The sequence below is a fragment of the Ailuropoda melanoleuca genome, chromosome 17 (assembly GCF_002007445.2).
Source record: "Ailuropoda melanoleuca isolate Jingjing chromosome 17, ASM200744v2, whole genome shotgun sequence".
Classification (NCBI taxonomy): Eukaryota; Metazoa; Chordata; class Mammalia; order Carnivora; family Ursidae; genus Ailuropoda; species Ailuropoda melanoleuca.
This window is the reverse complement of record NC_048234.1, coordinates 29,538,454-29,565,138: the sequence shown is the minus strand read 5'-3', so window position 1 is coordinate 29,565,138 and position 26,685 is coordinate 29,538,454. Positions and strand designations below refer to the sequence as shown.

Sequence of the window (26,685 nt, the reverse complement as noted above, 5' to 3'; positions counted from 1 at the left end):
AACTGTATTATCTCTGCCCATGTGAAAAGATTTATAAGAATGTTTAGTTGGCATCTATCCTAATCACCCCAGGCCCAAAGTATGCAAGAACAAAAAGTCAGAGATTTCTAAAAGCTTTTTGTTAAGGCACAAACCCCATATTTTATTTTATTTTATCATTTCATTTTAAAGTTTCTATTTTTAAGCAATCTCGACACCCAACACAGGGCTCAAACTCACAACCCCAAGATCAAGAGTCACACTCTTCCAACTGAGCCAGCCAGGATCCCCACACAAACCCCATTTTGAAGAATGAATCCTTAGAGGCACCTGTGTGGCTCAGTCAGCTAGGCATCCAACTCTTGATTTCAACTCGGGTTATGATCTCAGGGTCGTGAGATCAAGCCCCGTGTGGGGCTCTGTGCTAAACGTGGAGCTTGCTTAAGATTCTCTCTCTCCCTTTGCTCCTCCCTGCCCCAGACTCGTGCTCTCTCCCTCTAAAAAAAAAATTAAAAATTAAAGAATGAATCCTTAAAGGTTCTGTGGTTTGAACAGATACAATTTCAACAAGGATTTCATATCTTCAAGTTTATGCCTATGAAGAAATACAAATGCTTGACTCGTTACGTAAGCATATTTATTTGGAGGATATCAATTTCAGATTTTGTGCTCATCCTCTGCTGTTGCTACTTACACAGATTTCTTTCTATTAAAATTCGGCTGGGATATTATAAAGACCTCGAACAGGCTTCTCAGCATAGCCTTCCTCAAGGCATCCACAGAGGGAAAAAAACCCAACAGTCACAGACAGAAAACTCGTACAGTGGCAGTTATTCATTTCCTGAGCTAACCCACTTCCTTCTTCAAACATTTCCTTCTCTGAACCAATGTGTTTTTTGAAATTAGCATCGAAGTCTTCTTACAAAATATGGTTCTGGGCCGAGGGCCTGGAATCTAGGCAAACGCCAAGAGCGACGACAAAATTAGAACTGGAATCTCAAATCGAGGGTCCTTTCAGTAGTACAGAAGACTCCCTGCAATATTAATTGATGTTTTAGCAGCAGAATCTGAACTGTTAGGAGCAAGAACCATGCCCTGGGAAAACAAATGCTATCAAAGTGAAAAGCTGAACACAAAAAGATTTCACGGCTCCTGGTACTCCATTATAGAAAACGATGGCATCTTCCATGATAAGGAAATCAATTTTTGTAATCTTTCAGACCATAAGCAAACTGTAATGAGTTGCTGGATTTCTTCACACTACGTATAACCTTCGAGATAAGACTGAAAAGTCTAAAAATTACTGAAGTTATAGATTTAATCATAAATGTATCTTCTCAATGACTACTGTCTTGACTTTAAATCAAAGCAAATATATAAAGTTGAATAGAAATATGGCTACTACGATTTCTTTGTGCTAATAAATATGAAATATGACTTAAAAAATAAAATCAGCCTTTACCTAAATATAAATATAAAGAGCTTTATTTACCAGCAAATAGTGATACCACAAACACAGACAAAAGGAATACAGTCTCTTAAAATGTTTATTTTTGTCAGAATAACTGACGATTTTCTGTTAAGTCTTTTGGTTCATATATAACAAGCATCTCCCCCTTGAAAAATCCACTTGAAATATTTCAATCCTTGAGGTAAGAACTAAAAAAACAAACAAAAAACCAAAAACCATTCTGATTTTTCTTTAAAGAAAAAAAAGTTTTTAATTCCTTTAACTTGATAAATAGAAATAATCTCTTCTTGTTCTACTCTGGTGAACAAAAATGTACTTTATACAGCAAAGTATCCAGTCACTTATTGGCAAACTGAAGGTGAAAACCTACCCAAACACATTCGACTCAAACACAGTGCAATACTTCCACGTTCATAAAGACTTAAAAAAAAAAAAAGACAAAAACAGTTACCAACACTCTTCTGGCAAAGACAAAGGTTTTGGAATGGCAAAAGCAACAGAGGTTTTAGATCTCCAAGCTCCAGAAGGGAATTAATCGGAGTCTTCATCATCAAGATACTCCTCGGCATTGCTTAATGTTCGAACAGCATCTAAACGGAATGGGGGGAGACATTACAAATTGCTCAGATTATGTTTTCACTTTCAAAGCTCCTGATAGCTCAACAAATTGTAATCTTTCCTCAGACCCAGGGACTATACTTCCCCCAAGGATCTTTTTCAACTCTTGCTTTCCTTCCTAACTGCTCACTTTTTGGTGTCACAGAGGCTGACAAAATAGCTGTCTGCACATTCTTTAGACGTGCAAAAAAAATAAAATAAAGCACGTGGTGTTAAGGTACTATTAATCTACCTCGCACAAAATGCAACCAGCCACATGCACCATGACCAGCATGGGACACACGGGAAGCCCCTCCACTCTGACCACTGTACTTCCAACCTCCTCTCCCAAGGACAAGCGCACACACGCGGCTTGGGTCAGCCGACAGCCCTCGGCCTTACCTGAAGGCAAGGTCGCTGGGTAGAAAGATAACTAACGAGGGGGAAAAAAAGGAAAAGAAAGAGAATGAAAACACAGAAGCTTTAGTTTCATTTTTAAAAATATGGACAAAGTAGGCTCAGAAACAAAAGAATGAAAATAAATAAATAAATAAATAAATAAATAAATAGATAAAAGTTTGAAATGGAAAGAACTGAACCCCACCATAAGTTAAATCAGGCTTGAACAGGATTCAAAAAGAAGACATCTGATCTTTAACTGTTCACCTATTCAACGGTCTAGTTAAACGCCTATAAGCAACAGATTACGTGAGGTATAATTTTTTTGGGGGGGGGACTGAAATGCAAGTATAAGTATGGTAAGAGCTCAATAAATGCATGTTATCGTGGTCTCTAAATACTACATCCCCATGCTCACTGGAGATATGACCGATTTCAAGTCTGGGGCAGAAAATTAAACGATGAACCTGGAACCCTTGTCATACCATAAAACATGGATGCTATCAAAGAGAGAGTCATTTTAAAAAGATTCATGATCCAACCTGAAGAAGCCTCCACTAGCCAAAGAGGGACCATCAATAAGGATACTAGGGGTGCCTGAGTAGCTCAGTCAGTTAAGTGTCTGCCTTCAGCTCAGGTGCTGATTCCAGGGTCCTGAGATCAAGGCCCGCATCAGGCTCCCTGCTCAGTGGGGAGCCTGCTTCTCCCTTTGCCTCTGCAGCTGCCCTTGCTTGCGTTCACGCTCTCTCTTTAAAAGATATTTTTTTAAATGATACTAAATATGATGGATTGAAACACAGCACATATTTCAACACAAACCAAAGAGAATTCCCTAGTCCTTATTTTCACCAGTACCTTATTTTGAAAACTCATTAACAAAGGACAAAAATCAAGTCTTTATTCTGTTCCTACTACACAAACTATTGCCTCTGAGTAATCAAACCGTGGACGAAGGTTTTTTTTTTTTTAACAGAATGTTCCTGGCTAATAACTGAGAAAGTAGTGACAGAATTCAAATATCACCATTTTGCAACTGTTGGTGAAATAGTGGATCTAGACGATGATCATCAATGAATGCTAATGCCACAGGACAAGCGACAAACACGTTACATGCCTCTGATCAAACAGCACAGCTTTCTTCATGAAGTATTCTTCCCTTTACCACTTAGACAGACAGACAGATGAAATGTAAAATCTAACCAAACCTCTAGATATAACACCAACTGACAAAAGTACAGAGGAAAGAGTAACATGACAAAGAGCACCATGGGGCTGCACATAGGCAATGTCTAGACTGGGAAATTCAGGAAAACCGACCCAGCTTCTTTAATAAGTAAATGGCCAGGCTGGTGAAAGAGAGGAAGAGGAAAGGGAGAAGAAGCACTGATTTAAGAGACATATCTACCAATCAGAGCCTAACCTTATTCAGACCCTGACTTAAACTATAAGCAAATAAGTAAACAGATAAATAGGTAAACAAAGCATAAACAAATATGCATGAGAAAAAAGGGCAAATTTGGACGACAGGATGTATTTGATGATCTGAAGGCATTATTAGTTTCATGTATGCTGATGATACGGTAGTTTTTTCAGTCATTATCTTTACAAATTTAGGAAAATAATTATTGAGAAAAGGGAACGGACAAGGGAGAGTCGGCACAAGGGAGGTAGAAATGGATTTATCTTCTACAAGAAAGAAAGATGAACAAACAAGTGGATATAAACAGAACAGAGGACAACTTTGATGATTTCACAGCAGCTTCCAAACTCCTAGAAGTCTCCAGGTTGTCTGTATTCATGTCCATCCTTATGAGAAGTTCTGGAGACCTGGGTGGAATATACTTTGTCCTATCCCACACACCCATGAACTTCAGGACTGGCTATAAACTTGGGAAAAGCACCTTTTTTAAGCTAAAGACAAAAAGACAATAGCAAAGCTCTTTCCAACTCTACTTTGTTACTCTGATCCTATGTTTTGCCTATTTGAGATATTCTTTGTGCTTCCGTGGCTACTCCTGCCCTTTATTTCAACCTCGTTTCTTCTGTTAGCAGGAGAAAATGGCTTGCCATGGTGCAACGTTTGCTGACAGGAAATCAAGAAACAGGAATGAGCCAGGCAAATAAATTCCTTCTCCTTTCTTCTTTTCAGGGATTGCTCTCAGGCAGTTTCCCTGGAAACTTCTCATATGGGCAAGTGCTGAGGAGCTGTATCTCTTCACAGTTCAACTTGGGGCGTGGCCATCATGGTAATGTCTCTCCTAGCGGTACATCCCCTTCTACCCTACCTCACTTCCATTTCTCCTCAGTGTCACTGACCTGGATTTGCACATTCCAAATCAAGCACCAGCACTTAAGACAGACAAATGATGAATGAATGAATGAATGAATGAATGAATGAATGAATGGTGGAAAGAAAGATACAGTAACCTGGATACATCTCATAGACACAGTATTAAGCGAAAAGCTGTTAGACACAAAAAAGTACATACTGTTTGATTCCATTTAGATCAAGTTCAAGCACAGGCAAAACCAGTCTATGGTGAGAGAAGGGGAGGATAGGGAGGGGGCTTCTGGGGTATGGAAAATGTTCTCTATCTTGCAGCAAATAGGTGTAAACACAGTTAAAACACACACACACACGCGATGTAAACTTAGGATTTATATATTTACTTAATATAAATTATACACCAATTTGTAAAAACTGGAGAAAGAATTTAAAGCTGAACCCTGGCCCCACACTCATATCCCAAAGTTACCCTTCAAGGTAACTACAATACGTGACTTGTTTTTTCTCTATAAAAAAATCCAAGATGTGCTTTTTTAAGTGGGCAACAACGTCAGAATATACTTTTTCCAGTGCAGAGTCTGTGCTGGCAATTAGCTATATGGTCTAATATTTAACTCTGATTCCAACTACGATCATAATACAAATGGAAACATTTTACTGGATGATTGCGGGAATGAAGCAAGAAAAAAGAGAGGAAAAAGGTAATATGAAAACTGAAATATGAAAATTCATTTCTTGCCTCTGTGTGCCAGGCCCCCAGATTACCTCATTAATGAGTCCATTATCAAATCAATACAAATTTAGGAAAGAAGACTAAAGACACTTGGCATGAACAGAGAAAAAGAGACCTACCTCCCAGCCCTATTCTACAAAGACTGTAGAACAGTGAGGGGAAAAAGAACAGTTTGCCACCTGCCTCTTCCAGCTCCCACTGCTTATGGGGAGGCTTTTGGGTACCACTCTCTGGGGTCTGAGGCAAGAGTGGTATTATCCTTGTCTACCATGATCAAGCTTAAGTAAGTACCCATGAGTCTCCGATAACCTTCAGCTCATAAGAAGTCTTACCCACAGTCAGGACATTCTGAAGGGACCCATACAGCAACAGGAAGTCAGTGGCAGAAAAAGGAAGTTGGGCCATAGTCCAACTTCCGGAACCAACCAAGGCAGCAGAAAGGTGAGATACATGCTAAGTAAAAGTACCTCTCCCTCAGAGCTGCATATATGGCTTCTCGATCAAAATGTAGGACTGCTATGGAGCACCACTCAGCTGGTAAATATTTTCTCTCGCTTAGCAGACCCTCAATCCATCTATGCTTGAGTAATTACCGTGCAGAAACACCAGCTCTGCCAGTGAGCAATCATGGCTTAAATAATTAAGGAACCCAAGCTGCTTAAAGGTTTAATGGTTTACTCTCTATCTGAACTGAAGTTGAAAGAAATAAAAAACTGGAACAAAGACCTATCTGGAGTAAAGAACAAAAGGAACAGCAGATTCATGAGGAGGGGTATGATGGGAATTTGGTGATGGACAAGGAGGATAACTCTGGGAAGCTCCCTTTGGTGAGTCATGGAGAGGGGGACTGTTTGCTATTTTTGACTGACTAAAGCAGGAAACCAAAGGACTTTATTTTGTTGCTTCTGCTGGAACTGGGCTATGGAACAAGATAATGTTGTCTCTTCTCATAAGACAAAGGGTACCTAGCTAAGGAAGAGAAAAGCTTTCCAAGACTTCAAAAATTAATGGGAATGTGATTCAAATGATGAAACCAGTACCTCATTACACAAGCTCAGAACTCTGAGAGTGATATTACCCTCAGCTTACAATGGAAACAAATGCACTTAGCCTCTATACCGGAAATGTCTCAAAAGTTGTTTTGGCGATTCTCCACCAGTATGGATCTGTCTAAACTTTAGACTCTAAAACAATACTAGAAAAGGTTGGAATGATAAATAGCAATGTTAAATAAAGACCTGTGAAAAGTGAGTTCTTCATTAAAATAGTTCTATTCTAGAAAATGGTGGAAAAGATGTATCAATCATTGGTTTATCCTTCAAAGTGGCATGAAAGTGCCAAACGTAAGAGTAAAGTAAGGCTTGAGAAGAGAGGGGAGGGAATAAAAAGACTGAATGTGCCCTCCAACCAAATCATCTTCTACTTTTCTTTTTTCTACCTCTGGGTTCCTTGTGGGCCCGGAGGCTGATGGCGGATGAAAGGGAGAGACAAGAGTGGGGAACAGGAAGAAGGGTTAAAGCATTTCTTTCAGGGGGGAATCATTCATTCAGTAGGTTATGTCCTGAGAGGTCCAATAAAGGGCCAGTCTCTGAACAGTAATCATGAAGGATGTAAATGGGTTTAACACCTTTTCTTTAACACCTTTTCAAAACAACCACACGAACCTTTCATTTTTTTCTTTCAAACCTATTCTCCCACACCAGGAGATATTTTTATCTTCAAGGATGTATACCTAAACTTTACCTTTAAAAACCACCTCAGAGTCTATAAACACCAAATTGTTTACCAAGTCTAGAATAATTCTGACTATAGTTTACCGATACTCTCATTTAAAATAGAAACCAAATATCACTATGGAGCTCTTCAGTGCTTAACTGAAAATTATTATTTAGAGATAGCCACTTATAAAAACCTATCAAGGATACAGAGACCATGGCTCTCTGGTAAGGGCTCTAATGGAAAGCAAGGTGATTACAACTTGACTATAAGGAACAAAGGAAACATACAAAAAATACTCGAAGGTCAATGTCTCTTCAACTTGTTCATATGAAGGTATTTCTTCTATGGCCAACGTTCCAAATTAGACCAAGGAGATAAAACCTAATTTCAGAACCACAAGAAGAGTTTCCCACGAAAAAATTTCTTCCCAGTTCTAGGATGGTAGACCTTGGTCATGATGGTGCCCAAGGAGAAAGAAGAATTAAAGTCAAATACCTGTGCCCTGTTTCTTTTTCAGGAGAGATGCGCAGGTAGCATTCGTAGCCATATCCAGGGCCAGCTTCTTCTCATTGTTTCTTAAGTCTGTTCTTGCACCTTTCCCCCAACACAAGAAAAGCACATCAGGTGTTTCTGAAGAATCTAGAATAGCAGACAATCTTCTTTCCAACCAAACTAATCACTTTGGGCCAAACTAACTAGAGAACCACTCTGGCCCTGAAGTAATAAGCTTTTTCAGAACAGTAAAAGCCCATCTGGCATCTTTAATCAGGGAGCTTGCTCCTGGACCCCGGGGAATTTGGCAGCATTAAAATATAGCCTTTCCTTCCAAGTCCTTAGAATACTGCATGTGACTTTTCAGCAGGGAGTTGACTCTCCCCGAGGTGAATCCTGAGTCAGTTAGACTCCTGTGTGTCCTGGCACCAGTTTTTGGAGAGTCAATGTAAGACACCCGTTGCTTCTTGAGAAAATACCACATGGCTTGTGCCTGAGGGGATTAATATTTTATAACTGTAAGTATACTCCCTTTCAAATTAGCAGAAGAACACAATAAAACCCAGAGGCAACGCATTGTTCCCGCAGCCCATCTTTGACTTGCTTTTCTCCTCGTCTTCCCTACGGTAAGAATTAGATCAGAATTTTTGAGTCCATCTTCATTGTTAAAGATTCAAAAACATAGATGTATGCTGAACAGAAGCACACATGCCATTTCATCCCCCTACTTACCCCTTCCTTCCCCTTCTCGCTTGTCCACAGGACACCATTCCCAGCAACCCTCATCTCCCTTAAGTGCATGAATGCACTCACAGACATATATGTATACATACATAAAATCGTATCACATATACTGGTCTGTAAATTGATTTTTTTAACCTAACAATACATACAGTATTCCTTAATACCATTCCTTATTAACACACATCATTATGGCTTGATCTATTTAAATATATGTAAGTGTTCAATTTTGTGGACACTGCAAAATTTACTTAATCACCCCCCTAGTGAGGGGCACTTAGGCTGTTCCTTTATCACAAACAATATTGCCGTAAACCTCCTTGAACAACATCTTTCTGAGGTATGGTTTTCTAGAAGTGACGTGGGAATGTAAGGATATGTACATTTTTAATTCTGCTAGCTACTGTCAGATTGCTTTCCAAGAAGGCCCTACCAATTTACACTTTCTGCCACGGTGTAGGAGAGTGCCATTGTCTTTGTAACCACATCCTCTTCCATAAACAACAAAAAAATAAATGTAATGAAACTCAGAGGCACAAAAATAATTGAGGTAAGAAAGTATGGCATGTTTAATTAGGAATATGGTGGTTGTGTGTAAAAACCGCCCTCGCGAGCATATTTAGATCTACCCATAGCAAAGGGTCTATAGAAACCTCATTCTCTCATTGTTCTATAGTTAAAAAAATATCTGGAGGGTTAAGAGTTCTGTGACTAATCGTATCTTACATTAAATTACACTTTAGAACTCATGTACATGATTTCTGTCAGGACAGGAAATACTCAGAGCCAGCAATGCAACAGAAGAAACAACCATTTCCTGTGTCCCTCTCCCCCGGCGACACCCAAGAGAAATACAATGTGAGCCACATATGTCATTTCAAATTTTCTAGAGGCCACATTTTCAAAAAGAGGAATTCGTTTTCATCATACATTTCCCTGAACCCAGTATGTCCAGAATGTGACCAGTCTATCATAGAACCAACATAAAAATTACTGTGATGCTTTACATCTTTTTTCACTAAGTCTTTGACAGTTTGACACTTACAGCACATCTCAGCTCAGACTAGGCTCATTACATGGGCTCAGTCGCCTGAGCGGTTAGTGGCGGCTGGCACAGATGGTGCAATTCTCAGCATTACCCTTAGGGGGCACTAGAGTGGTCCTTGCGCAGTCTGATCGTTTTTATACCTGAGGTTTCCATCATCAACATATTTTAAATCAGTAATATTTCCCCTCATGTATCTCTCAACACTGCCCCGAGGATCCCTAATGACAGTGCATCCATATGACACCTTGGGATTCAAGCAACTTATATCATAGCCTTCTGGACCAGGGTAAAGTATGTGGGGATATGCCTGGCCCTTTGTACGGGTTAATTAATATTTGCGGGACAAATGGATGGATGGGTGGTCGGTCCGTAACTTCACTGTCCCCTCTGACCTGTACAGAAATAGGGAATCGAGGCATCTTCTCATTCTTTGTACATCTAGCTCCCGCTCAGCCCGAAACAGGACATTATAGCTACGGCTTGCTTTCTTATCTATCAAGACTTTCCTGTGTGAATAGGGGCCTCAGCAAATCCACCCATACAGCTGACAAAGGATCTTCTCTGCACACGCACGCACACGCACGCATGCACACCTTTCTTCTAAGGCCCTTTAATCCTGCTGAAATACACAATAAACAAGCCTTAAAAGTAATACATGTAATCTTAAAGCTTACCAAGCTTTCAATTTAAAACTAAAAACTTCATACAAATCACCTCAACACTGTAATTTCATCTTATTGTAACAACCCGGTGATACAGAGTGAAAGTTAAAATCCCAGTTTCAAAACACCGAGGCTATTATTCTTCCTACTATTTCAAATGATATAGCTGGACGTAGCCTATTTTTCCAGGGTACGCGAAGGCCAGAGAAACTGGGCGCATGCTTTACCTTTTTCCAGGAGCAACTGGACGATATCCGCATAACCTTTCCAGGCAGCAGCATGTAAAGCTGTGTCTCCCAACTTGTTCTACGGTGATTTAAAAAGAGAAAGCAGCATTTTAAAAAACAGAGTGAGGACTGACAATAGGCACGGATTCAGGCACGAATTCAAGTACACCTACAATGAGAACAAGTCATGAAATTGTATAATATTCCAAAGAGAGAAAGGAGACTCATGAGAGGACAGAAGAGTCATGTGAGGGGGAGAGGAGGGGACAGAGGAGCAGAAATCGACCTGGCAGGGCACCAGTGGAACTGCAGATGCCCGCAGAGGGTGACACGGGGAGGAAGCAAGCAGATCTGTCCCTGCAGAAACCTCGCGTGAATTAGCAACTGGAGACGCCCGGAGACGCTGGAGGGGGCATGAGGCGTGGGACTGAAAACAAGAGGACTGGGTGAAACTGTTTATGGAAGTAAATAGATCACCTTCCTTTCTCCTTGCTGCCAGGTGACCCCATACAGATGGCAGAATTACCCTGTTGAGAAATTAACCAGATCGTTTCCAAGCTCGTGGAACTTAAAGGTACAAGGGAAAGTGGCGACAAGGCCAGGAGCTAAAAGCAGTGGGTGAGGATGAAGACCTACAAGCTGAGCTGCAAGCTGCCTTTACCTACCCCACTGCCCCTGGGTGCACGGTGTAGCATCTACCCCCGGGGTGGGAGGCTGGAGGATAGTTCTCTGGTGGAGTGGAACAGCCCAGAGAGGGAGGAGGGAGAGGGTACTCACACTGACATCTGGGTATCACCCAGCGAAACAGCCAGGACCTTACTTGACCCTATGGAGAAACCCCATAAGCATGCAGAATGCCCATCACACTTCAACATGAATGGACAGACAAGGATACTAGGTATTTGAGGAGAGCCTCCATTATATGAGAAAGGATCAAAACAAAATTAATGGAACTCAGGGGAAAAAGATAACAGCACAGTGAATGACAGAAAATGTTTTAAAAAGCTGTAACTAATAGATCTGAGCTATAACATGAAAGAGCATAATGGTACCAGAAAAGATGCTACTTAAAAGTAATCATCAGAGCAGAAGAAAGAGCTTATAGTAGACAGAATTCTAAGATGGTACCCAAGATCCCTGCCCGCTGGGACCCACCCCCTGAAGAATTCCTCCGCCTTGAGTATGGGTGAGACTAATGAATATAATGGGGTATCACTCCCATAATTAGGTTTCTAATCAGTTGATGCTGAGTTCATCAAAAGGGAGATTATATGCCAGGTGGGCCTGGCCTAATCAGGTGGACCCTTTCCCAAAGGTACAGACAGCCTCAGAGACCCAATCTCCTACTGGCCTTAAAAAAGAAAGCCAACAGCCATGTTGCAAAATGTCCACGGAGAGGGGTGATCTCTGAAAGCTGCGGGCCAGAGCACTTTGGGTGCAAGAAACTCAATCCTCCTGGCAAACCTGAGTAAGCCTGGAACAGGATCTGAGCTCCAGAGGAGAACCGAGTCCAGCTAATCCCTTGATTCTGGCCTGTGAGACCCCAAGCAGAGAACCCAGCTGTGCCAGGCCCAGAATTCCAGGCTACAGAAAGTATAAGACAAATGGGTGTCATTTTAAGCAGCTGAGTTTGTGGTTTTTTATTACACTGCAATAGAAAACTTACACAGGACACTAAGGAATTGAAAAGGTAACCAAGATAAAGGTAAGAAAATCTCTGAGAAAAACTAAAATAACTGGGCCTCAATGTTAAGAGGTCCTACCTCACTACAAATGGGCATTCCAGACCAAGAACAAAGACAATGGTCAGTAAAGACTGGAATAGAAACAACAGACAGTATTTTTCCAGGCTGAGAGAGTCCACCATCGTTACTGGGAAGAGACCCACTCTAAAGCACATCGTGGTGAAATTTCAGAACACCATGGACAGAATGACAATTCTGAGCAAGAGAAAAAGCAGATCACACGCAAAAGAATGGGAATCAAAATGGCACCAAACCTCTCAAAAGCAATCCTAAAAATTAAATACCCTAGAGCCCTGCCTGCAAAATTCTAAGGGAAATCATTTTTAACCTCGAATTCTGTCAGCCAAATCATCAATCCCATGGTCCCCTTTCTTAGGAATCTACTTGAAGATGTTCTTCAACAACAGGAGAACGGACGCAGGATTGAAGACACACCACAGGCGGGAGGTGAAGGTAAGGCTTCCCAGGAAGATAGCAAAGGGCAGCAGGGCCCAAGCTGCTCAGATCAGAGAATAAGGATGAGAGCTTCGGGAAGCACCACTACCATGGGGNGGGGGGGGGGGGGCAGGCGGGAAGAAAGCAGTTATCTTACACATTTTGGAAAAGCATGTCAAGAGAACGTGAAACAGTGTGGAAGTCTCTAGTGAGAAACAAAAACCAAAAACCTACTAAATAAAAGTCAGTAAGTCCAGAACAAAAGTGACACCAGCAATGAGCAAAATTTAAATAGCCATAATACTTGTAAGCATCGCAGAGTAACATAACCGGGAACTCTGATAGGATACGTGGGGGAGGACCAGAGGAGCAAAGGTTGGGAGCCCGCAGATCAGAGTGGGGGCAGTGACAAGCTGAAACCTTCAGACAGGACACTGGAACATTTATGAAGATGATGACTTAGGGAACAGCTCCATAGGCATCTTCCTTATCATGAAGGCGAGAGGAAGGAGCGAACAGCCGAAGGTAGTGAGTGAGAAGGAAGGAGTACGGTAGGCATTTTGGGTTTATGCAATCTGGACTTCAGTACCATAGTAATTTTTTAACTAATGGGTTTGTAGTGTTTTGATTAAAAATGGTATGAAAGATACTAAATGGGAAAAGGTCAATTCAAGGCACAAAGAAAGGCCTTTGCATGCCCATAAGCTGCACGGCGAGAACAAGGCAGGTGTATTACGATGACTGACTTCTGCGTAAGTGATCTTACCTGTTGGTTCAGTTCAATGTTTGGTTGAGTAAACAGCACTTCCACTACGTCTGAAATTCAAAGAGGAAAGATACTTTTTAAGAATGAAAAGGAAAAGGCTGACAAGAGTATGCATAACAGTTTTAAAAGAGAGGATTGCTTAGAAGAATCTTCAGGAACATTCGTGTAACAAAATTTTTTAAATTTATGTAAGTACAAGACTTAAGAACCTAAAAAGTAGAATTATCTAGGGAAAAGCTGTTTTCAAATAATCTGGCTTTTGCATTTTGACATGGCAACCACCATAAAAATAACTCTACATTCGCTATGCTACCTGATATTCATTTAACTAATCTGTGTTTATTAGCTAAAATAAGATCGGCTTCCTTTTGGGAAACAGCCAGAAACTTTCCTTTGGCTCTGCTATTTAATCTGTTGGGTGCTTTGTTCCTGGTTGCTGTGTTTGTTTTGTGTGTGTGTTACAGGGAGAAGTAAATGGGTGTGGCAGATGTTTGGTCAGGCTGAAACAGACCTAAAAATTCCACTTGTCATATTATTGATCATAACTGAGAAGGTTACCAACTCGATCACTAACTTAAGCAAATGCGGTCTCTCCCCTCCATTGAACAGCGTGCACTCAACTTAAAATGTCAATCACGAAAGCGTATCTTGGGAAAAACTAAGCTGGAGGAGTCACGTCTGCCCCGTTCTTCTGTAAGATTAGATCCTGGGGTTTGTTTTTACATGACTATTGTTTTCCTGTAACCTTTCCAAGCCTGGGAAAGGAAAGGAAGTTTCCAGTCTTTCAAGGGAGAGAGGTCCATGAAGTGAGCATTCTACCTACTGTTTTGCAGACCTTCCAGGAACAAGGCTTTTGGCCGAGGTTCCAAAGGACTTGAAAAGAATAATTTGTGTTTTCATTTCTGTAAATCCATCTCCTCTCTGTGAAATGCCGTTTCAGCAGCGTGTGGACTACGAGGACAGCAAACAGAAGAAGCCAGTACCTTTATGGCCCCCATGGCAGGCCCAGTACAGGGCGGTGCTTCCGGCTTTGTCTAAGCCATTAACGCCAACTCGGTTGTCCAAACACTCTCGCAACCAGCTCAAGTTGCCTGAAAAAATTTCACATTTATAAAAACACGAGCAAAAGGGTTTGGCTTTTTTGGTTTGGTTTGGTTGTGCTTTGAAATCAATTTCATCCTCCATAAATTCCCATCTAGAATGGATTCTCGGTAATGCGTTCATTATGGTACATTTTCGCTACCAGTTTATTAATGAAAAGCACTGACAACAACTTGGGGGTGGGGGAGGGGAGAGGGTAAGAATGACTGAAACAGCATGCATTATTTGTCACTGTTCTGGGAAGTCCAGAGTCAAGGTGCCGGCCGATTCAGGGTCCGGGAAGAGCCTGCTTCCTGGTTCACAGACACTGGCTTTCCACCCCTTGGACAGAAAGAGCAGGGGAGCCCCTGGGGTCTCCATACCGGTTCCATTCATGAGGGCAGAGCCTGCATAAGCAAATCACCCACGGAAGGCCCTACCTCCAAACACCAGTGCACTGGGGTGAGATTTCAACATCTAAATCTCGAGGGGATGCAAACATTCAAGTCTAGGGTACACACGGGCTGGCCACACATACACGCCAATCAGTGTGGATGTAAGTGACGTAACACGAGTAAGCTCTGTGGGTTGTACAACATCAATTTTTAACAGCCGGTTAATGGGAAGAGTGGCCTCAATGAGTCTACTTATGGTTGTCTGACTCTGTAAAAAAAAGTACCTACATGTAATTTTTTCCTCTGTGAAATCCTAGAACTTGGGGGGAAAACAGTCAAACCTAAGTAGATACCACTCATTTTCATATTAAAATGTACTTTCAGTTCTTATAAGAAAATAAGGAAATAAACAACTAAATAACCTTCTCAAAGCTGCTGCTCTCATATGTTAAACAGAACTATTACTTTAGGGGCGCCTGGGTGGCACAGCAGTTAAGCGTCTGCCTTCGGCTCAAGGCGTGATCCCGGTGTTATGGGATCGAGCCCCACATCGGGCTCTTCCGCTATGAGCCTGCTTCTTCCTCTCCCACTCCCCATGCTTGTGTTCCCTCTCTCGCTGGCTGTCTCTAGCTCTGTCGAATAAATAAATAAAATCTTTAAAAAAAAAAAAAGAACTATTACTTTAAAATCCTCTGGCAAATGCCCTAAATATCTAATTTACAAATCACTTCATTATTTAGTTTCAAGTTTCTGTTTGAATTCCAGTTATTTAGCATACAGTGTAATATTAGTTTCGGGTACTAATGATTTTTTTTATTTTTAATTTTTTATTTTATTTTTTTATAAATTTTTTTAAAGATTTTATTTATTAATTTGACAGAGACAGCCAGCGTGAGAGGGAACACAAACGGGGGAGTGGGAGAGGAAGAAGCAGGCTCCTAGTGGAGGAGCCTGATGTGGGGCTCGATCCCACAACGCTGGGATCACGCCCTGAGCTGAAGGCAGATGCTTAACGACTGCGCCACCCAGGCGCCCCTAATGATTTTTTTTAAATGTCAGCCTAGCAGTTCTACCTATGCACCATTCTAAACCAATAATTTCCTTTTGTACATTCACATTTCAGAAAGATCTGGAACAGAATGGAAGAGCACTCCTAGAAGCCTTATAAAAATTCCCCATGTCCATAGCAGGGTTTCTCAACAGCAGCCCTATCTACGGCAGGGCTGGAGAATTCTTTGTTGTGGGGCTGACCTGTGTGCTGGAGCAAGTTCGGCCACGTCTCCAACATCTCCTACCCAAAAGGTGCCAGTAGCATCCCAAGTCAACCGTCAAAATGTCCCCAGGCATCGCCAAGTACCCCAAGGTTTGGAGGGGGAACTGTCCCCCGCGGAAAACCACCGATGGACGAAGGGATGAAGTCCCAGGTACTCCCAGGCACGAGGCCCATCCCTGTTGCTCCCTCCCCAACTTCACCCTCATCCCCCACACCTGCACTACGACCACACTCTCCTAAATGCTATGCCCACAAGAAGCCTCCACCCCCCTACCCTCCAGTTACTCATTGTGGCCTCTATAACCTGCTTCACTTAAACGTGCTTCGACTGCTGTTTTTCTGCCACCATCATTTAAGGATCTGTCACACACAACTCTCCCCTGCCAGGCTTCGAGCTCTGGGAGTCAAAGACAATGCCTCTCCACCTGCCACTGAGCACAGGGTAAGTAAAGTACTCAAAAGTGTTTGGTGGCTGACATTTTAAAAATTAAGACCACAGGGACGTCTGGCCGGCTCCTTCGGTAGAGCATGTGACGCCTGATCTCGAGGTTGCAAGTTCGAGCCCCACACTGGGATGTGGAGCTTACTTAAGGAAATACAGAAACAATTTAATCACATTTTCTCTCTCCAGGGTGACAGAAGGCAGAACAGAGATTGCCTCTGGGGGAGGCGGGGGTTTAACTGGAATGGGAACTTTCTGGGATGACAGAAGTGTTCTAGATCTTGATCTGGGTCGTGCTGACATGGGTGTCTACACTCGTCAAAAGTCATCAAACTATACAATTAAAACCTGCGTGTTTTACTCTGCTGTGTATCTGAATCAAAAAACAATCACACCTAGGGGGCGCCTGGGTGGCACAGCGGTTAAGCGTCTGCCTTCGGCTCAGGGCGTGATCCCGGCGTTATGGGATCGAGCCCCACATCAGGCTCCTCCGCTATGAGCCTGCTTCTTCCTCTCCCAATCCCCCTGCTTGTGTTCCCTCTCTCGCTGGCTGTCTCTCTCTGTCAAATAAAGAAATAAAAAAATCTTAAAAAAAAAAAAAAAAAAAAAACAATCACACCTACCTCTTTTTGCTGCTTCATGCAACGGATTGTCAATGGATTCTGCCTGCTCAGCCACTAGATTGAAAATAAAAAGAGCAAAGCCAAGGTTGAGAGTGCCATCCCAATGACTCACTGAAACCACTTCGCAGTCCCCCGACTCCCCGAGTGCTAGGGCCTTCCACCACAGGGCAGCCTTTTTAGTGTGGATTAAAAAAAAAAAACAAAAAAAACCCAGCAGAAAATCAAACGGATGCTTCCTGCTTTAAAAGAAGCTCAATTATTTGCTAAATGAAACCAAGCTAAGCAATAAGTCAACACCACAGCAATTAACATGAGTATAAACAAAAGCCATACACAGTAATTAACTGGAAGTATAAGCAAAAACAAACAGACCCGTGGCCTACATACCAGTATACTCAAGTATGTCATAAACCGAGTCACAAAAATGCAAAGGAAAACAGTCGATGTTCATTTTTACATTCTGTAAAAACACCCTCCTTTGAAGATGGCCAAAAATAATCCTGTTTCCCTTGTGGGCGTGCATGTGGGGGGCACGCACGAGGGGGAAACAGTTTGCTTCCTGTACTTACAAACGGCAAGCAGCATCCCTACCTGGCTCTGAGCAAGGTGTTCTCCGCTGTCCCAGAATCAGCAGGAGGGACCACGTGAAGACTGTGGTTCCAAAGGATGTCAGACCCACCCCCTCCCGCCATAAAGAGCTGTAACTGCACAGCCCCTCGGCCACTGGAGATCCAAAGCAACGGGGGAACATTTTACATGTGCACTGTCTGGGACTGGCTGGAAACGGAGTGCAAAGGTTAGAGGAATGTAGAAATGCTTTGAGTCTTTTTTATCCCATGATGGCATCACCTTTAGACCAGGGCAAGTGGGGCCGCCGTGGGGGCCCCAGACCTCAGCTCTCACTTCCCCTTCCTTTCCCTCCCCCTCTTCGCTCCCCTAGGAACTTTGCATCAGTACCTTCCTCGAAATTTTCCAAGTCCTGTGCCAGTACTTGGAACTGGTGCCTGACACCAGCACCACTGGTCTGGGTATACATCTAATGGTGAAGTCAAAAGGAACCTTGGAAGTGACTGAAATCAAACCTCTTATTACACCAATGGGGAAACAGTCCCAGGCACAGCAGTTAAGTACCTTCACTGAAGTCCCTTGTTATTAAGACGTAGAAGAAAAAGGATTAAAACCCTGTTTACCAATCCTGTGCCCTTTTCACTCTACTCTGCTGCTTTCTATGGAAGTACTTTGTCTGTCTGTCCCTCTTCCAACCAGAAGTGGCTTCCTGGCAGAGGCTGCCTCTCATGACTCAAGCTCCTCCAACTGCCCGGACGCCCATTTAATAATTGCCCCAGACATGAATTAACAAGGCAAGATCACTTCATCACAAAAGAACCAGCCAGGCTAAGAAACCATTTCATATTTGGTTTAACAGCAAAAGAAAAGAAAAAAACATTCTAAGAGCTGGATAAAGGAAAGCCATAAGCATTTCCTTGGAAACCCTGGGTTCTATCGAGAGTGCTACAATGCATTTTCTTAAGCCAAAGAATTAAGCTCGAGTACCTCCAGTGCCCATTCCCCTTTTATTAATGACCGATTCGTGGAGTACAAGATGTCCTACCCTGGCAATGACTCCACTGACTTCTCAGCAAGGACAGCAAGCAGAAAGGCTTCAGGAACCAGATAATCGAAAGTACACAAAGTCGACACAAAGTAATCACCACCACAGCCGTGCTTACCATAGTTGCTTGGGATGAGTCCAGTCTTGCCTTTGGAGGTGCCTTTCCACCAGTTGGTATCACTCTAGTGAAAAAAGAGTTCGATTAAGCGGTACCAAGTCCAGTTTACATTCAATGACTTTTAAAACTATCTGGCTCACGGACTGCGCCTACTTACAGAATGTCCATCGGCCCCGGTCACAACCATCAAGCTTCCCCACCCCTAGTTACGGATGCCCACTCCCCTTACCATTAAAGTACAAATATACCCACATCGAGCCTGCAACACACACAACACACTTCATCGCAGAACCTGAACAACCACACATCAGAGATCGTATGAAAGGGAAGAAAACAATTACATTTAAACTATCCATAGAATTTTTCTGTCCAGAGTCTAATTTCTTTTAGCCTGAAGATTGCTTTTTTGAAAGATCTCTTTATTTTAGCTTCATCTGGGGGGAAACCTTATTTTAGAAAAATTCAAACCTATAAAAGGTAGAACGAACAGGACAATGAACCTACATAAACTCATCTCCCACCTGCATAAAGTACTTACTCACGGCAACTGTTTCATGTATCTAACCCACGACTTCCCTCCCTCTCAGATCACCTTGAATGAACTGTAGACATTAGCTCACCTGTACATACTTCAGCATGTACTTCTGAAAGATGAGGATTTTTTCCAAAGACATAAAGCCATTATCACAGCTTAAAATTTACTTCAATAATTCCTTTATATCATCAAATATCTGCATCAATATTCAAATTTTCCAGTTGCCCCACAATTTAGAATTCAAATAAGGGCCATACAATATGACTGACTGATTTGCCTCTTTGGTCTCTTTTAGTATATAGGTTTCTCTCCATTTTTTTTTTTTTCATTCCTTCATAGTATACTTGTTGAAGAAACCAGTCCATTTGTTCTGCTGAGTTTCAAACAGTCAGGATTTTGCCTACTGCATCTCCGTGTTACCAAAAATGTGCCCTGTTCCCCGTCTTGCCTATAAATTGGTCGTTAGTTCTAGAGGCTTTATGAGATTCAGATTCAGTTTTTTGGGTAAGACTATTTTATAGGTAGTATTGATTTCTTCCATCAGGAGACACACAATGTCTGGCGGCCTCTTTTTATAATGTGAGTTAGCCACTGAAGAGCATGAGCTGGATCCATTCTTTCCCGGGGGCTGCAAAATGGTGACATTCTATCACTCCTTTTTCACTTAAACGATCAGAATATCTCTTTAAAGAAAAATTTTCCCTCATCAACTCTCAGGTTACCCGGAGATGAAGTTCATAGAGAAAAGTCGGAATCAATGCTCATTATTTTCCTTAACTGAAGTTGTCAGAATAAAAAGTTGGTTCCCTAGCATCCTCTCAGGGTAAAGAATGATGTTTGGGTTTTTTGAAGAATTATTGGCAGCTCATGGATTTAAACACAGTAAATGTGCTTCAGTCCTGGGGAGTGCTGACCTAACTGTTCAAATTGTCCTATCTTTGACTAGCGGCAGCCTCTTCGACTTTGTTCCCGTCTTTCTACTGTGACCCCCGTTGTCTCAGGAGGCTTCCTTGCTTTCTAATAACACAGTGTTCTCAGATTATCTTGTACGTCTTCTGCCCCCAACCTGGTAACAGCTATACCCTTCTCGACAGAGCCTTGTTCCTTTGAATGCAAAATAACATATTATTATTGGGTTGGTCATTTTTTTTTCTAGGCCTTTTCAAAGGACAGAGTAGGACACGTTTTTATTTTATTGTAGATAAAAACACAACATGTTGGCCATACAGATGCCAAGCTACAGAGCTTAACCTCACCGATCTTACATCTGTGTATCTTTTCTTGCAGGCTGAAAATCCCAGTTGTCAGTATCACTGACCTAATGACTCATTTGCTCTCAACCACAATACATATGCAACAATCTCAGAATAGCAACGCCAGTGCTTCTGTTACAAGATCATGATTAAAACCAGTTTACAGTTATTTTTCTTGCCAGTCCTTTTGTCCTTCCTGTATATTCTACTGGAGATGTTCCGTCAAACTGCTGAGTTTTAAGTTCACTTGAACAGTTCCTCCTTTCTGTGTGGTTATGCCAATTACCTGGGGTAAAATTAACTTCATTTGATTCACTCTACTTTCAAATTTCAGGGATTGCTTTTTTACCATTTAATTTTATAACTATGCAGAAGTTGACACGACTCCAAAGTCAGATCTCCAAAACAAGGTTAAGTTTTTAAAAGTCTGTACTCCATGTTCCCTCTACCCTATTTCCCTTCCCTCACATAGAAGAAACTATTTTTTAAATTTTATTTGATGATTCCTCCTTTGACTTTTTGTTTTAAACCGAAGAAAACAGTTATACATATAACCTCTCTTAGGTAAATAAGGCATACTGTTCGCATTTTTTTTTTTACCTTGCCTTTTTTCACTTAAATTACTCCATAATAGCATTTAGAGATATTCCTCATTCCTTTTTATTAATGCATAATACCCTATTTGTGGATATACTGAAGCTTATTCAACTATCTTCCTATAGGTCGACATAAGGGCTACTTCTAATTTTATGCTATTATTACAAACTGTGCTAAAATGAACAAACCTGGGCATACATATTTCTATACAGATAAACATTTAAATAGTGTGCAATATTATAGCTACACAAAATAGTCTTACGCATCTTTAGTTCATACGTAGTACAAAATATTAGCTGGGCTTACCATGTCAGTAATGTAGATAATATCACCTTCCTCAAAGTACAATTCATCTGGCTGAAAGAAAAAATACATACAGTGTGACTTTATGTGATTTTTCATGAATTCCAATATAATGATGATGCTAATAATTCTGTGAATTTCAAATCCCAAAGTACCTTACAGACAACGTGGTTTTTAGATACTTCCATCTGCACAAAGGCCACATAATGAAACATTACTGACAAATTAACATGGAGGTAGAAAGCTGAATTGTTCCCATGATGAACTTCAAAGAATTGCATATATAACATGTAAGAAATTCCCCCTACACACACATCTTGTATTCTTCCACAATGAAGGCAAGGCATTTTTCTATCAAAATAGAATATTAGGGGGCGCCTGGGTGGCACAGCGGTTAAGCGTCTGCCTTCGGCTCAGGGCGTGATCCCGGCGTTGTGGGATCGAGCCCCACATCAGGCTCCTCGGCTATGAGCCTGCTTCTTCCTCTCCCACTCCCCCTGCTTGTGTTCCCTCTCTCGCTGGCTGTCTCTATCACTGTCGAATAAAGAAATTAAAAAATCTTAAAAAAAAATAGAATATTAATAGAACTTCTTTCTCATAAAAATTATAAAAGGTGATAGACATTTTTTCGTAAAAGGATAAATGTCTAGAATTTAAAATCATGAAAAACAACCAGGAACTTGACTCTTGTCTAAGTGATTAGGCTTCAATCCTTAAATACGCTCATATCAACATCTACTACCTGCTTATTTTGAGAAAACAACCATCCTATCATTTCACGTTCAGAGAGAATGAACATTTCATATACACATACAATATATACATACAATACATATATACATACATACAACAGTTTATACATAATTACCTGCTTATTTTGAGAAAACAACTCTATTCATGTTCAGAGAGAAAGAACGTTTTTATATATAAGAATAGTTAATACACAATTACATTAATAGGGCTAAAGAGCTGGAAAACAGGAAGCAGTAACTCAGTCCAGACCATAAGCAGCTCTCAGGGGTTAGCTGATTATAGAGACAATACGTGTTCCGGCTTGTCCCAGCCCAATGTCCTACAAACTCTCTGAATTCAGCCAGGTGCTTTAATCAAGCATCTTTTTTCTATCACTATGTTAATGCTTATCAGCATGACCTTGTTTTAGGTATATAGGACCATGCCTATTAGGATCAAGTTTCAGATACTGGGAAATATTCACGTTGTCATGTCGAGTGAAGAACGTAGAGCACGCAGGATAAGATCACAACTATGCATGAAATGTGCAGAAAAATGTTTCCAAATTTTCTATCATGAGCATGTATTACTTTCACAATATTATTTAAAAAGGCTGTGGTATTTCTGATTATAGTTACTGTTCCATGCAAATAAAACTCAAGCTAGTGAAACAAATTATCTCATCCATTCATTTTTCCATTTGTTTATCACCTCTCTCAGTTACAGACCAGGGCAGTAAATGTGATTCTGCGCTACTAACTTATTTAGTTTCAAAGCTGATCTGCATTATTATTATAACTATTTCCTCCCGAATATAAACGAAGACTATATCAGCTATACCACGCTTTAAGCAACCACGTACATAAATACTTGGGGGCATTATGCATTCAAATATAAAAATTACCAAAGGATAATTAACGATACTAAAAATGGCTGAGTTCCTTTATATTTTTAAAGATTTTATTTATTTGAGACAGAGAGAGAGAGCAAGTGGGGAGAGGAACACAGAGAGGGAGAAGCAGGCTCCCCGCTGAGCAGGGAGACAAATATGGGACTCAATCCCAGGACCCTCAGATCATGGCCTGAGCTGAAGGCAGACACTTAACCGACAAAGCCACCCAGGAGCCGGGCTGAGTTCCTTTAAAAGGTACTTCCTGAAGCATTTGCTGCATTTACGATTGACTTACCGAGTCTAGACTTACTCACAGCACAAGCTATGCAAAATTATTTGAGCCTCTGTAGACTCGATAACATAGATTTTAAGATTATTAGAAACAGGCATTTAGGGCAAAAGAAGTAAAGCCCTCTAAGTTCTTCCCTAATCTTTCTCTATCATGTTCTGATGATCTGTGATCAACAGATTACCAATATGTGATGAATATAGAAAGTGATTAGGGAAACAAACCATTTCTTTTAGTATTTCCCTGCTGCAAACTGGATCATTCCCAGAGAGGCCAGGAAGGGGACACACTGCCCATCACGCAACCCAGCTAGACACAGTGGCCATCCCTATAATAGGAAGGTTGGTCTTCGCTGGCAATTTCAACACCACTTGACTGTCTCTCCTTGAGATAGCAATAAGGGTTAGGAGGAGAGACTGAAGTAAAATGTAAGGAGATAAGGAAAACAGAATATATGTAAAAGGTTAGCATTTTTCCGGAGGGACTCTGAGTTTCCTGGAGTTTTGAAAGAGTGTGATGTCTGGAAGAGATCTCTCTAGTCTTGGAGCCATCCAAAGTGCATTCTTACCTCGTACCTCTCCAAGAACTAACCTTGTCCACTTATGTCTAACAAGGGGCTTTCATGGAAGTTAAAGATCATCTCTACCTATGGTGTTGGCCTCCTTCTAAAATCACAAGTTAAGTCTGCCTAAATTTCCACATGTAATAAGTTCAGTCACCCCTGAACCAAAACGGCATGTTTTGAAAAAGTACCAAACCGCTTCAAAAAAGCACACATACAAAAATCCCTGTGATGAGTCCTTCTTGTTGAAAAAAAAAAAAAAAAAAAGAACAGAGCCCAGAACAATGGAAAGTAAGTGCCTAATGGGTATAGGGTTTTCATTTAGGAGGATGAAAATGTTTTGGAACTAGATGGGGTGGGAGGGTGTTAAACAACATTGTGAATATACTAAATGCCACTGAACTGTTCCCTTCAAAATGGTTCCTTTACATTATGTCAATTTTTACCTCAATTTTTAAAAAGGCAATAAAAACATAAAATAAATTTAAAGGCAATAAGAAGCCTAGAACAGTTAAAACTCTCATTGTCTTTTAAGTAATTCTTGTCCCTTGCGGTTTGGTAAAACGCGTCATTTGGAAATCACTCAGTACAGTCATTTCAATACTTCTCAGTGCTGCTTTGGTTTTTAAAATAATGGCTGTTGTTCAAACACAGGGGTCTGCCACAAGCCGCCTATTAGGTGAGACTTGCTTTTCAGCTGAGGGAAGAACAAAAGGCAGTCGATCTCAGTCAGGGGGAAAAAAAAGTCTTATGATTCTTCCAACCTGAGAAAGAAGAGTGGACAGTTTATTCTCTTTTTAATCACTAGCTCCCAGACAGGCAGTGCTACTACTGCCTATAAAATATCTTCTTCCAAAGGAACCAGGGGCAGTGTTCTGACCTAGCTAAGGAGGTGGTCCTGCCGAATCCTTTACACTGTTGGTGGCAGCACAGACAATAAGGTCATTTTCATGATTTTAAAACAAATAGATTTTACCTACAATATTCACACTTTCCATTAAGAAACCGCTTGTACGGCACTTAATGTAAATGACTTGATGAGGGTCGACTTTTAAATTTCTGGCATCATATTCACAGAACAGAAATGGCAAAACAGTGACACAATCAAGGAAGCACTTTGTTTCTAGCTTGTTCTTTGGTTTTCAACCACATTCCTCTTTTCCCCTCTCCCGGAAGAATCACAAGGTATCAGGACACGCAAATGGTTGGCCACTGGTATGTTAGAGCGATGAGTACAAACTTGCTAATACATATTCCCATTCCTGTTTCCTATATTCCTGGTAACATATAATTCCCAAGGCATTAATTTTTCTTGGTTTATGAAAATACCTATTTTATGAAAAATTTCAGAGAGACCGTAACACCCTTATGAAACTTTTCCGATGTGTCAACCTGGAACCTCAAGAACTAATAAAAAGATTTTTAAAAATCAAATTTTCCATGAATGTTTTTATTTGCCACTTTATAGGACTATTAAGTGCCAGCCACTAGGGTGGACACTGAGAAATATTAACAAATTTAATCCTCACCAGCAACCCCATGAGGTGGGTGCTACTCTTGTCATCACACTGTAGATGAGAAGTTTGTCGAAGGCCATACAGCAGGTATGTGGTAGACACTAGACTTGAACCACGAGTTACACTCTGCAGTCTGCTCTTCACCAGCACCTGTGTTTTCTCTCTCACGGAAAGGTCATGCATAGTCATTACTGGTCAACAGGGTATCATGACCAGGTTAAAAGGTGGTGTCCGTGGAAAGTATCTGTTGCTCGCCCCTACTCCCATCCCTACGTGAGGCAGTACAACAAAACCAACAGCAGCACCTTACACTTGCAAAGCATGCTTAACCTCGTTCAATCCTCACGACGACCCACCAGGACAGTGCTGAAACATGGGTATCATCTCCATTTCATAACCGGGCGCAGAAGGGTGTTCAAGAACTTGCCACAGATCACATAGTGAGTGAGTGGCAGGCCTGGGCTCCCACTTCAGCTTTTGGGATCCCATTCTAGGGTTCCTGCCTCTCCACAGAGTGCAATAAACCTAGTGAAGCCCAGAAAACGTGACATGACAGAGAGGGGTCCTGTGCTTTCCCTTTAGAAATCGATACACCACCAGCACACAGAAAATGCTGTTCCCTCTCCCCTGGTGCACCTTGACACTGTTCTATCCAGTCCAACCAGATCTCTGTATGTCACTTTATTGGACTGGCGGTTGGGCAAGAATTAAGAACCAAACAGGTGTAGGTGGCGCCAGGACTCCCCTGCCTTCAGGCAAGACAGAAGAGAAATGGGTTGGCAGGAAGAACCAGGACTGACAAACTGCCCAGTGCTCTAGCTGTTCCGTGGATCACCGAGACCGAGGCTGGGCATTGCTGTCCCTATCGCCTGAGGACAGAAGAGTAGCTAAAAGCTGGACCCAGGCCTCCCTGGGGTGCTGCACTTGTCGGCAAGTGTCCCACAGGGGCCAGCCCACCCCTTCCATCTTGCCTGGTCCCAATGACTCTGAGGAGGCCAGGTCAGTTTAGGATGTACCAGAGTGCATCCATCCCATTAGGGGTGCCTACCGGGGGAGATGGGGAGAGACAAACTGAGCTTCCCGCATGGTCCAACAGAAATCCTTACTCAGAAAATGAATATCAAACTAAACTAGCTAGGGATGAGATTCAAAATACTGAAC

The 26,685-nt window shown here is 41.6% G+C and overlaps 1 protein-coding gene across 2 annotated transcripts in view; it reads right to left on the bottom strand.

Annotated features, from left to right (window-relative positions):
* Nucleotides 1-1,442: 1,442 nt before the first annotated feature.
* OSTF1 (osteoclast stimulating factor 1) overlaps nt 1,443-26,685 on the bottom strand; it is a 50,636-nt gene continuing 25,393 nt past the window's right edge. Inside the window, exons 3-10 of one of the 2 annotated variants that reach the window (XM_034646689.1) lie at nt 21,536-21,586; nt 18,845-18,908; nt 17,115-17,168; nt 14,285-14,392; nt 13,302-13,351; nt 10,356-10,434; nt 7,681-7,824; nt 1,443-2,040 (exon numbers count right to left, since the gene is read on the bottom strand). In XM_034646689.1, coding sequence (XP_034502580.1) covers nt 1,982-2,040; nt 7,681-7,824; nt 10,356-10,434; nt 13,302-13,351; nt 14,285-14,392; nt 17,115-17,168; nt 18,845-18,908; nt 21,536-21,586 — 609 coding nt within the window. In that variant the 3' untranslated portion in view covers nt 1,443-1,981. The remainder of the gene's footprint in view (nt 2,041-7,680; nt 7,825-10,355; nt 10,435-13,301; nt 13,352-14,284; nt 14,393-17,114; nt 17,169-18,844; nt 18,909-21,535; nt 21,587-26,685) is intronic. The other variant, XM_002930514.4, reaches the window with a different exon arrangement.